The sequence below is a fragment of the Anolis sagrei genome, chromosome 1 (assembly GCF_037176765.1).
Source record: "Anolis sagrei isolate rAnoSag1 chromosome 1, rAnoSag1.mat, whole genome shotgun sequence".
Lineage (NCBI taxonomy): Eukaryota > Metazoa > Chordata > Lepidosauria > Squamata > Dactyloidae > Anolis > Anolis sagrei.
This window is the reverse complement of record NC_090021.1, coordinates 71,677,991-71,691,472: the sequence shown is the minus strand read 5'-3', so window position 1 is coordinate 71,691,472 and position 13,482 is coordinate 71,677,991. Positions and strand designations below refer to the sequence as shown.

Here is a 13,482-nt window from a genome sequence, read left to right as displayed (position 1 = left end):
TCCCATGAATTAAATATGAACTTCCTTTGTCTTATAACATCCTGAACAAAGGCATCACAGATATTTCAGATATGTTCCCTTGGGAATGTGACGTCTTCAATGTAACGTGATTGCTTGTTGGAGTAGGGAAGTGGCCCTCTGTAGATACATATATAAAAACCTACAAAATGAGACAGATTGAAAGACTGCACAGAGTGCACTGAAGGGGAAAGAAGGCATCAGCCTAGAGAGGAGAGCTGGTAAACTTCAGACCAGCAATTAGAGGGAGGGAGCAGAGCACAGACTTTTCCTTCAAAACTCCAGTTCGGTATCTGAAGAAGAAACCTGCGGAGCAACCGAAACAGCTGCAGAGGCATTCAGCACTCAGGAGAGCTCCCACTGTTGTTTTGGTCAGGGTACTATCCTGTTCTTGAGAAGACAAGAAAGTCTCCTTCATCCTTTGTAAGTAAACGTTCCCTGTTTCTCTTTGCCATACTCGATTTTAAAGAAAGATCTTTCTTAACTATTAAAGTAATTGTATGGGTTTTTTTTTATTTTTGGGAGAGGACTCCTTGAATTTCTATTTGCAGTAAAATCAATTTCCAAAGTGAGATGGGAAAAGTTCATTTGCATGCCTCAAAAGGAATCTAGTAAAGGAATTGGTTTGGTCTGATGCATTTTAAAACTTCTCTCAAGTAACTGAAGTTTTCCTTAGACTTGGGTAAAATTATAACTTCTTTCTTCTAATTAATATTTTAATTTTTTCCTGAATACTGTTGTTTCAACTTTCTTTTGACTGTTATTTTTATCAGGACCCTTCCCAGCACTGTTCTGGTATTATTTTATCACAGTTTTGACTCCCTCCTCCTTCTCTTGTTGTACATTCTTTTCCTCTAATTCTCCCCATGTAAATAATATTTCAAGGGCAGGCTATGTTGCACAAAACACTTCCACCAAAATTGTCCACTTGAATGTCAGTGGCATTTGAACTGAATTTTAATATTAACTGCATTGGTCAGAGCAGGTGAATTTAAAGAAAAATCTTGTACTCCTTGTTGTCACTGTCAAATAACTTGGATGGTTTTGCATGACAGTGAATTATTGTGCATTGCAGCCATGTGTGAAAACTCATTCCAGCTCATTAGTAGCCTGTTTCTTGTTCTGAAATCCTGAACACAGATGTTATGGACCAATTCCCATTGCGTTTCGAGTGCCTCGAAGCAACTGCTGTCTTTGGTTGCAAACTGCCTTTATTTGTCATCTCACTTCAAGGAAAATTCAGTACATTAATTTGTCTTGTTGAAATGCAAAACCTAGATAATGCAATTTTAGCAACAGGATTAAACCACTTACAAATCAAGTTAATATTATGATGCAAGTTAATATTATGACACTTTAATTAAATGTAATTAGTAAAATTGTTTGGCACTCAGTGCACCTATCTTTGCCTCTACCAGTCTCTATGTTACTCTTGACTATTCACTTTCTAACATCAAGTTTTATTTAAAGTTCCTCTGTAATTTAAATTTGTACATCACTAAAATAGCACTTGTAAAATAAAAGTGTATATAAAAGTGTTCTTTTTCCTATTTATGTTAACAAACGTAGTCTTCATGACTATGATAGCTATCATTTTAATAATATTTTTGTTTTTTACAATTAGGAGTCCGTGTTTCAGGATAAGAAAATGCATTGCCTCTGGCAGAAATCATGTCTGAAGATGTCTTTTGACATCAAGCAACCTAGTGAATATATCTAGTTCATATTCTTGTTTGATACTTTGAGATGTGAAAGATGGATCCATTCTATTTTTGTCAAGGATGAACTTCCTACTTTGCTGACAAATGTCTCTTTCTTTCTGTAATACCTGGATATTGATATTTGTATCATTGTTGCCAACCCAGGTCCAAAGAGATGGAACACAGAAGTGGATCCCAGTTTCTCCTGTCCTTTGCACTTCTCTATGTTTTCTTCTCCCAAACTCTTGCTTTACCTTCTCTGGGAACATATTCAGCAATGAGGTAAGATTTCAGTCCTGAAAGCTATCTGACAACAAATGCTATGATCCACTGATCCAAGAAATATTTTGATTTCTGACAGCAAACTCAATAAGTACATAGGCTAAACACTAATAGATAATGCAACCAGAAAGGAAGGGAAATGGCAATATTTTCTGATCAGTGCAACCTACTAGAAAGAGCCAGTGCAGTTTAGTAGTTCAAGTGTTGGACTAGTCTTCTGAGGAACCTAGATATAAATACCTGCTCATCCATGGAGACTCTCTCTGTGATCATGGGCAAGTCACACTCTCTCAGTCTCAGAGGAAGGCAATGGCAAAGCCCCTATGAATACCTCATTCCAAGGAAACCTTATGCCAGATTTGCCTGAGGATACCATAAGTATAAAACAACTTGAAAGCACATAGCAACAACAAATCTTTCTGATTTGGATGAAAAATAGGCAAAATATTTGTTAAATATTAATGTAAATGGTTTGAGAAACATAAGAAATTCTTAGAACCAAAACAGTGATATATGTCATTTTGGAGCATTTTGGAGTGAAAATAAATGCAACTGACTTGTAAATTTGGAAATTATTTTTCCTCACATGATATTCCTTTAATGAGCACTTTTTTAGTGTGTAGAAATTATAACATATTTGGCTGCTTCTCTTGGTCTCACGTCCTCAGGCTGGATGGCATTTAGCTTATCACCATTCTCTTGTAAAGGAAGGAGAGCTTAGGAAGGTTTTAGACTGTAACTCCCAGAAGCCCTCCCCCCCCCCCCCAAAGGACGGTTAGCTATGTTTCTGAATTCTGATGAAATGATGCACATCTGATCTGCTCTGCTCTCTATGAATATGCCATAATTATTTTTATTATTTATTTTATATGCTAGCTTTCTCCCAGAATTGGGAAATAATAAATTGGCTAGTCAATAATATGCTACACAAAGACACATGCAGATACAGACTTAAGGTCAGTTTTATTTCAGGAACACACATATTAAAATGAAATGCATATTAGAGAAAAATGTTTAGGAAATACAAATGTGCAAATTCAAGTTTCTCAAAATGGGCATCTTTATATATTAACTTGAAGAGTTATTGACTGATTTTAGAGATGTTATACAGTTCAGAAGTTGGCAAGAGTTGTAGTCAACAGAACTCTGAGGGCAAGCAAACACATGGATTTACAGTAAGAGGCCCTGCATACAGTGAAATTTATACAATGCATTTATTTAATTGGACAAACCTTTAAGCTTTAGGGTTGCTTGTCAATATATGATGACACCATGATTTTATAAGATTGTATAAGATTTTCTTTGGCGTGAAATACTCAGAGCTGGTTTTGCCCTTTTCTTCCTCTGAACTGTTGCCTATGTCACTTGGTATTCAATGGTGTTCTTCCATCCAAGTATTACCCAAGGCTGACCTTGCTTAGCTTTCAAGATCAGGTGGGATGTGGGTCCCTTTAGGGTACGTATGATCTATTTTAATTTGGAAAATATAGAGTTCTTGATTTTATAGACAGAGCTTATGCAGGTACCATGATACAATGATTTACCTGTTTGCATTTAAGTGCACCCTGCCTACTTTAAGGCATTTACTCACCATGGTTATGATGAGCACATAAGGCTTATTACCAGTTGTATAGAGCCAAGACTAGCCCACTCACCTATGGAAATATAATTCCCAAATGATAATATTTCATCAATTCTGGAAAGTTATAGCTGTCCTAGAAGCATAAGGAGAGTAAATAATAAAAGGAATTAAAGCTTGACATTGACTTATGAAAGAAAATAGAAATCCTTGTATTTGGGTGGTGATGGGATGAAGTGACTCCTACTATCTGTTTTTCCACTAATAAAATATTACTTTGCTAGCTTGACTCATACTTGCCTGAACGGCAAGTCTTTCATGTTTGCCTGAATGGCAAGGCTTTAATCTAAAGTGCTACAAAGAGAAGGAGGATATACATTCAGATTCAAGCTGCACAATTACTGGTTGTTTTATCCATACTTTTCATGATTGTCGGTATGAGCTCTCTGGGCATTAGCACTGAAAATAGTCTTGGTGTCATTAGTGGTGAATGCCAGCCAACTCAATTTCAGCTTCAGAAGCCCCATTTATACTCTAATAGCTTGTTAACAGACACAAAAGTGTCAGAAACAGATGAAAGGGATCTTTTTTTGAATCGTTTTGCTTCAAGGATGATATCTGACACAATTTGCTCCTTCCAAAGAGGATCCAGCTATTTTTGTGATCACTATTCAATCATTTTTAAAGGATTGACAGCAAGGAATCCACTTCAAAGCTGTAGCAGGGTTTAATAATATTGAAGGGAACCACATGAAGAGGTTAAAATAATATGTCAGTTTAATAAGAATTGTCCTCAAAACTAATATTGAGAATCATGAATGACAAATGCATTTACATTTTTGAATCCTTTATATAGGATATATGTGATTTAATAGGTACCTAATTTACAAGTTGTAATATTTAAAGAAGTTTGATAATGCAACTACATCAAAATCAAGTTATTTTTGTGTGTATTCCATAACAAACATTTGAGGGGTATTCTTTTTATATAGTTCAGGGCAAAACAGAAAAAAATAGTTGCCCCTTGACAGGGAAAGAAATGCTGATTCTGCCTCATCCATTGACTAGTGCTTGCAACATCTCAATGTCTCCTAATTATAGGATGTAACATATAATCCCTAAAACAGTTATAATCCCTAAAGCAGTTTTGAAATTGTTTATAAAGAGGTTTTGATTTTATTAGAAGAAATATTAACACTAAAAATATTGAGCTATCATTAGTTGGGAAACAGTATAGCATAACAACAGTATAGTATAGAAACATTACCAAATAACAATAGGATAGGATAGAACAGAATACTCTAGTAGAAGAGCATTGATAGTATACATTTTTACAGCAAATTCCAGAAAAAAATAGTTGTGTAACCCCTATGTGGTAGAAAACATATTATTCATTAAAATATATCAATAAGGCCACCACTGGGTAGAGATTATTATGTAAATGTTCTTCCTGGTGCCTCAGTGAGTGAAAAATCCACTATTCTAGTTCCAAGGGTTTTATCCTGTTCCAGAGATGTGGATCTGGTGGACATTTTTGTGTGACTCAGGCATTATCTTATTTGGAATAAGTGGACATGCAAGGAGGAGAATGAACTAGTCCCTCTTGCTTCTTTCATTGCTCTTCATGGGTAGAGAGCAACAATCTGAAAAGGATAGCTGAAAAAAGAAGGCTTTCCTTCTTACAAAGTTAGTCTTCAGATGAGAGAGAGAGAGATGGCAGAAAGGCCTAGCACTCATCTCTCAATAACTTATTCTCAATAGCGAATGCATGAACGGGGCTAAAGTTTCCTGTTTTTGCATAATCCTGGAATACAGTGATAGCTAGTAGTTCCCACATCAGTATGGTGATGAAATGACTTTGGGTTTTACTCTGTACTTTAAAGGAGCTATCAAGGCCTAGATTCTGTCCCTTAAATAGGTTCAGCACCTATGGAAGCCACCAACTACCACTGATGGAGAATTACTTTTCCCCCCATTGCTATCAGAGCAGGAACAGCAAGAGTTAGGAGAAGGCTTTTGCCATCCAGGGGAAGCATTACAGATAAACCTCCTTCTTTGAAAACATATCCCTCTCCTCGCTCATGTAGAGGGAGGTCTACAATACCTTATGGCTCCTGAACACCATCTTGGAGCCAGTAGTACTTCAATCTTAGCAACTGGGGGAAAAACATAAAGGAGAAAGGCAGAGTTAACACAGTATATCTGTTGATTTCCCTTACTATATATTGCTGGGGGAACACACCCATATTAGACATCTACCCCCTTTAAAAACATGTAAGTATGTCATGTTTTAGGTGGGTAAGTGTGTGGATCCCACCTCTATGTATATGTCCTTTGCAACTGAAATATAAGTGCTTTAGCATTTAGCCTCATACAAATCTCCCATCCACCTCCAGCTCTCACCCACCTGCTGCTTTGGCAATGAGCAGAAAACTCTTCCTCTCTTGTATCCCTTCCAGCCTTTGCAACATTAGATATACAAAACTATAGAAATACAATAAACAAGCAAGGACACACAAATTTTAAAATTTTAATTGTATTCTAGCAATTTAAGATTTTTATCAGCATTATGTTGGAAGCTTGATAGCATTAAGTGAAAATATGGTACAACACATTGTACAAACATTTTGGAAACATGTAAATTACTCACTGACGTGTTTTCCCTTCACAGAAATTGAACTGAATGAGATACACACACACCCCACTAACACTGACTTTTAGGCTATTGAACTGAAAGCAATGTGTTTCAGCTTAAATGTATATATCTTAAAATGATACTCCATGTACTTCAAAATAATAAAGGTCAAACAGAAATAAAATAAAATGAAAAACATTAAATATTACTTGAAATGTAATTAACAATGCATGAACAGATTGTTAAAAGGCATCTACTAAAAAGCATTCTACAGAAATTCAGTTTAAGTGCAAAAAGAATGTCTGAATAGAATTTTCTTTGCTTGCTGATGGAAGGACTGGCTATATGGAATGGAGATTATGTTGGCCACTTTGGTAGATCAAATATTTCAATATTACATTTTTGCACAAGGTCCTAAAAAATGTGGTTGAATTTTGATGAGTCTAGGGATTCCTTGATGAGATAAAATATTTAGATTCACTCAAGATGGCTTCTGCTGGACCTCTTAACAGCTTTCAATATCATGATTATGTTATCCTCCTGGACCACTATTCCAGGATGGGATGTAGGGGAACTGTTGGAGAGGCAAGGAGGAAGGTGATGCTGGGAGATTCTTGTCTGATGGCCTAGCTTTGTCCTACATGGTATATAATATCTGCATGAAAATACTGGTAGAGGTTATCTGGAGATTTGGGGCCCAATGCTATCAGTATGCTGATGATACTCCACCCTTTTCCCTTTTTTAATGTAGTTCTAAGGAACTAAACAAGTTTCATCCAAACAAGTTTCTGAATGAGGGTAAACAAACTGAAACTTAAGCCAGACAAGGCAGAGCTGTCCCTGGTCATTTCAACGGCAGATCAGGAAACATGAGAAATTCAAAGTGTGCTGGTTGGGTTATATTCCCTCTGAAAACCAATGTTTACAACTTGTGCATAGTCCTGGCCTATCTCCTGAGCCTAGATGCCCAGGTTTCAGTGGCAGTAATTTGTACAATTAAAGACCACTGCAACATCTATGCTGGTTCCTTGAGATATCTGCTCTTCATCTTCCAGAAGCAAAGACGTGGGTGCAGGGTTCTTTTAATGAGGCTGGGGTGTTATCCTCCCTTTCCTTCTTCTAGATATATTTTTAATGTTTACAAATCATTTTCATTTGGTACTTTGTTTTTTTGGATCATAGCATATTTAATTCTTTGGAATTATTCTTTACTACTACAACTGAATGGGTTTTAGCTTTGTTTTGGTTTAATTTCCGTTGTAAGCTTCCTCCTGACTTGTACTGGCAATGGTGGGATACAAATTCAAAAATTATATTGAACAGCTGAGAGAGAGCCAACCTGGCTTCTTTTGGGTTTGTTGTAAAGTGTTTTCTTAGTCATTGCTAACAACCCTGTTTGTCAAAATGCTGCTATGTTTCTTTCCAATGAATTATGACAGCTCTCTGGCATCTCCTGTCTCCTCCAGATTAGGAAACAGAATGCCCTTTGAGGGGGCAAGTGAATCTGATCATGCTCAAGGCTCATTAAAACCTGAGGGTGATATTTTGCAGACGACACTTCCTGAGAATGACAAGTACTATTATGATGTATCCAGAGCTATGGACAGGTAAGATAGTTTTTAAATCTAATAACCACAGCAAGCATAAATACATAAAATTACCAATTTGGGTAAAGTTGTGGCATGTCCTCTGAAACTGTCTGACAGCTTTCTCTTATTTATTTATTTATTTATTTATTTATTTATTTATTTACAGTATTTATATTCCGCCCTTCTCACCCCACAGGGGACTCAGGGCGGATTACAATGTACATATACATGGCAAACATTCAATGCCATAGACACATAACATATATAGACAGACACACAGAGGCTATTTAATATTCCAGCTTTTTCATGAGTGTATTCTGGCCACCGGAAGAGCTGTCACTTCACCATACATTTGTGATACTGATGATGTATTTCCTCATTCTTTGCATGCTTGCTGGAGATTTTTATGGCATTGTAAATTAGCCTCCTTGCATAAGCGGTACCTAAATTTCCTACTTGACAGATGCAACTGTCTTTCGAGCTGCAAAGGTCAACAACAAGCTACACAAATTGGTCAGGACCTCACTCCAACCCGGGCTGGCTTCGAACTCATGACCTTTTGGTTAGTAGTGATCGTAATGCAGCTGACTCCCAGCCAGCTGTGCCACAGTCCCGATGCTGTGCCACAGTCCCAGTTTCTTCTTCATGATTCTTAAGATTTGTTATTGCTGTTAGAGATAATGCAATTGAAATTTAGAGGAAGTTTGTGGTATATTTGTAACTGGAATGGTGTGATAGGTGCACCTTAAGTACAAATATTTAAATACGTATTAATGTTAAAAATGATTAAAATGATCATGGGCAAACTATTTTTAGCCTGCAACTCCTGGAATGCTCTGTATCGAAAATGGGGCTTGTAGTTTTTAAAAGAACTAATGCTCAGTTTCTTCAGTTTGTTTTGACTGTAGAATTCTCCTTTACAGAAGTGCAAGGCATGCTGATGGACTCTTCACAAGTGGCTACAGCAAACTTTTGGGTCAGCTTTCTGCAAGGAGATATTTGGAATCACTTATTGGGAAAAGAGTTGGGTAAGTGACTACACTTTCCCAAGATAGAGCATTTTCCCTACTAACTCTCAACAAAAAAGTTGCAGTGGTTCTCTACCAACTGTTTTACCAACTGTTAGGATTTCTGGCAGTTGAAGGCCAAAACATCTGGGGACGCACAAGTTGAGAACCACTGTGTTGGAGGATCGGAATATTTATGTTACTATTGCATATGTATATATAATGTAGTAACAAGGTTTAGTGAAGAATGTATTGCTGGAGTGAAGGAAGAACACTCTCATTGTAGTCTAGCTGTGAAATTTGATTTGTAGATGAAGCTGTATCTTGCTGCTTCTGTTCATTTGTTTGTGGGAACAATGAAAATCCATCCAAATAGGCAAAGAGGATGGGAACCACCAGCATCACACCAAACTCAAGTTGCTATAGTATAAAACTCCTTCACATACATTCTTATGAAATGTTCAGGAAAACCTTGACTCCCAGTTTCTGCAAGTAGCACTTCCTCTTGTCTCACTCCAATTTGTAATTAGGGGATTGTATGCAAGTTGGTTGGTTGTAACTCGAGGGCTGAAGGAGCACAGGAAGCCACCTCCCACAGAACTAAATCATTTGTTCATTCAGTCTGGTGGTGTCATGCAACATTCTTTTCCAGCACTATCTGAAATGTGAAACAATGTTTTTTTCCTAACACTATTTGAATAGGTCAGAAGTTGACCCAAAATCACTTTTGCATAGAAAACATATGTTCCACCAATGATTTACAACTATCCTACAAGATACTTAATTAGACATATTTACTTAGAAAATAGAGGGAGGTCTATAAGATAGATAGATACGTTTTATTGATTGGCCTATTGGCCGTATCAAAACATTTAACACATAACACAATTAACACATAGGGAGGTCTATAAGCTAAGGCAAAGGTTTCTGAGAATCAACTTGCCACCAGCTAGGCAACTTTTCATCACAGGGACTTGCTTGTTTAGGAGGCTGAGAATTAATGCGCTGATTATAATTGTCGTTGATTTTCAAGGAATGATGAACAGATGCCAGTGAAACGCCACTCTGATGCTGTCTTCACTGACAATTACAGTCGCTTTCGAAAGCAGATGGCTGTTAAGAAGTATTTGAACTCTGTCTTAACTGGGAAAAGAAGGTAGGAAAACAAGAGGCATGGAGGGCATGTCCTTTTTAAATGCCTAGAGCAGTAATGAGCTATTAGCACAAGTCTCTCTGTAATATATCTTAAAGTGCAAGCAGCATTTCCTAAGAGTGACTTTCTATTGAGAGAAATTTATGATGGATATAGCTTGGAAGAAGAAGAATCATTTACTAAAAGAAAGTAGATCATACACCAGATGTACATGCATATATATATTCTATGCAAAACTCACTCGTTTGTTCTTAATTATTATTATAATTATATATGAAACAAAATGTTCTGCATTGTGTTTTGAAGAAAAGTGATTTCTATAAGAGGACTATGAATAGTCTTATATTGTGCCAGTGTATTATTCTAATAAAATAATGAAGCTAGTTCAGTTGTGTCATTTACACAAAGGCAAATAACTGCAAGAAAGTTCCTAAGAATTTGTTGAACAAAATGTACATTTGTGCTCTGCAACACAGCCAGGAAGAACTGAACCCACCGAGCCTTCGGGATGAGACGGAACTGCTTGAACCTGCATTTTCGGAAAACTATGATGATGTCACTGTAGATGAGCTCGAACTGCTAAACCACCTCCCTTTGGTAGGTTGAAAGATCTTTCCACTTATTAGAGCTGGGGAAAGTTACTTGTTTAGAATTATCAACCAAGTGTCATGCTGGCTTGGAGATTGTGGGAATCGTTGTCCCTAGGTAATGTTTTCAAACTCTGAGAATGACTCTTTCTTTAAAGGTGTGCATCATTTCCACACACACATCTCAGAAGTTGGGTTCTTCACATCTCCACTCATAATGTCATGATTCCCATATGACATTTTTAGTGGTATCATCTAATCACATACATTAAATAACTGTGTGATTTCTGTAAAGTATTTCTAATGAAAATTACTGATTTGATACTGTTAATTTACTCTGTTCACTTAAGTTTTTTCTAAGGCTGTGTGCACTAAGCCATGATACCCTACTTGACTCCTTATTTAATTAGGGTGAATATGTTCATCTCTGAGGATAATCACATGGGCATTTCTTTTAATTAAAATAAAGTCTACCCACACCTTTTTATTCCTGAGATCCTTCTGGTTAATTGCAATCAAAGCTGTTCCTGAATATCCTGAAAGTAGCTCTTGGCACATCAGGTATGGTTAAACAGGTCTTTCCCAATAGTGCCTCTTAAATTATAGGTTGCTGCTTACTGAGGATGTTTCCACACTGCAAAATTATGAAAAGTTTGATCCTACATTAACTGTCATGGCTCAATGCTATCAAATCTGGGATCTGTTAGTCTTGCAATATATTATTTACCCTTCCTGTCAGAGAGCTTTGGTGCTACAACAAACTACAAATCTCAGGATTCTATAGCATGAAGCCATGGCAGCTAAACTACTATAATTCTGTAGTGTGGGTGATTTATAAGTGAGTCAAAAATGGCATTGTAGATCCTTATGTGGATTATGAATTTTGAGGGGGGGGAAAGAATCTTACCCTCTTATCTATCACTCTCATGGGTGCTTGCATGTGCAAGGGTGATATACCTCCCTCCAGACAACCGAAAAAGACACGTCCACAAGATGATTGGAGAGAAAATTGGCCACAACTCATTTGTTAATAACAGGAACAAGTGTTGGCAGCCACACATGGGTCCTGGATTAGGAATCAGGAAACCCGCTGCTGACTGAAGATGCTACAAGCCTGTGTGCCACCAGCACAATACCGGTCACCATAAACTCGGCACCCCAGGAACCACAGGTGTTATCCCCCCTTCCACCAAGGGGCGATTTCCGGCCAGATCCAGGGCCCATGCCACATGCCAAACACAGAGTTGTGACAAGATAAACAAGCTAAAAAATTAGGCTAACATAACAGGCCCACAAAATTCACAAATCAACTAACATGCAGGGTGGGTGGAATGGAAAAGCTGGAGCAGGCAAGTGCCTTTTTCTAGACCTCGGGCAGCCTTAAGTAGGCTGCCCGTGCAGTAGCCACAGGCTGGCCCCAGCCACGCCAGCAACAGGGCGGGGCCAGCCCTGCTGTTGGCCAGGAGGCCCTGACGGCGGGAAGCTTTCTCGCCACCCAGGGGGTTTCTGGGAAGAAGAAGCCCCCTGTGACAAATGGTGGTGAGGCCCCACTGCGCCACAACCTGCTTGGCCTGGTAAGTCGGGCCAAGATATTTCATGGAGTTTCTAGACAATAACATGCTCTTTGAAAATGCTGCATGCATCCAATGTCAACCTGCTTTATGAAATAGTCTACCTGATTTAAGAAAATCTAGACATGTAATGGCTTACATTTTAGCTTGCTAAAACTGGGCATCACTTCCCCAGATTTCCATTGTTATGTGAAGCATAGTGCCAATAATTTTCTAGATGAGGTGCCGACCAAAATAAGTACTGTGATAAGTAGTATGATTAAAAGTCTATGAAGAACAATTCAGAGTCTTCTGGATTCTTTTGCTTTTAAGTTCAAGGCTGTTGTACAATCTTTGAACCAAACTTAGGGGAGGGTGGCGCATTCATTTCTTTTCAAATTAATGCCTCTAAAATGCTCTCTCTCTCTTTTTTCTCAGAACCTTTGAAGCCAACCTAACAAAGAGATCCTGCAAAAAAAAAAACCTTCTAAAGTCCTAAAGACAAGATCAAACTATTTTTTGAGTTTCTCATAGTATTTCAAAGAAATAATTTCAGTATTTAAGCCAAAACAGATATATTGTGAAGTGAAATTTGTGATATTTTTGTTTCTTATATGATATAATAAAAGTGGATGTTTACACTGTAAATATTAGTTTTGAGTGATCTACCTAAAGCTGTACATATGTATGCTAGTAAACTCACATAAATCCTGTGATCTGTTATGCTGTAAATCCGTTATTTTGATAACTGCATATCAAAGATAGGCAAGTGAGAATGGGAAAGAAATACATCAAATTGCTGCTTTCAGTTACATACACAAAATTAAGGCGTGCTGAGTAATAGCCCCCATGTGTTTGAGCCACCATTGCTATTTGAGTAGAGAGAACCCTTGCTCTCTCCTTTTCACTGCAAATGTCCTCATCAACATGATTTCAGATAACTGATTTTCTTGAAACTGACAAGATTTTTTTTGCCTATAATGAAATTCAAGATGGAAGTAATCCATTGAAGCAAAGGACTGGTGGAGATATCTTGGGAAGAGATACATTTTCATTAGGACACACATAAATTTCAAGGTACAATTCATAATATAGCAAAATTCCAAATTAATTTGGAATATCTTGTCAAAGGAAGACATTGGCAGGAATTCTAAGGATACTTGGAAGTATTATTTCAACATGATGAGTAATATTTCTAAACTATTTTTTGCATAGTTGTAATAAATAAATAACAAATTTCCTCAAATAATTATTCTAGATGAAAAGATTTTGGTGTTGCCTTTTTATCTCTTTTCAAGTTGCCTGATATATTCTAATTATACTATCTCATTGGATTATGTCTATTGTCTTATCTATTGTTTTACAGAAGGCTACACCATTAT

General features: G+C 37.2%; 1 protein-coding gene across 1 annotated transcript; it reads left to right on the top strand.

The window, feature by feature from the left end:
- The first annotated feature begins 265 nt into the window (after positions 1–265).
- On the top strand, positions 266–12,813 carry VIP (vasoactive intestinal peptide). The gene is made up of 7 exons (XM_060753598.2): positions 266–441; positions 1,884–2,000; positions 7,681–7,821; positions 8,727–8,831; positions 9,844–9,966; positions 10,440–10,560; positions 12,539–12,813. Exons 2-7 carry the CDS (start codon positions 1,894–1,896, stop codon positions 12,545–12,547), a joined length of 606 nt encoding a protein of 201 aa, XP_060609581.1. The 5' UTR covers positions 266–441; positions 1,884–1,893; the 3' UTR covers positions 12,548–12,813.
- Positions 12,814–13,482: the final 669 nt, after the last annotated feature.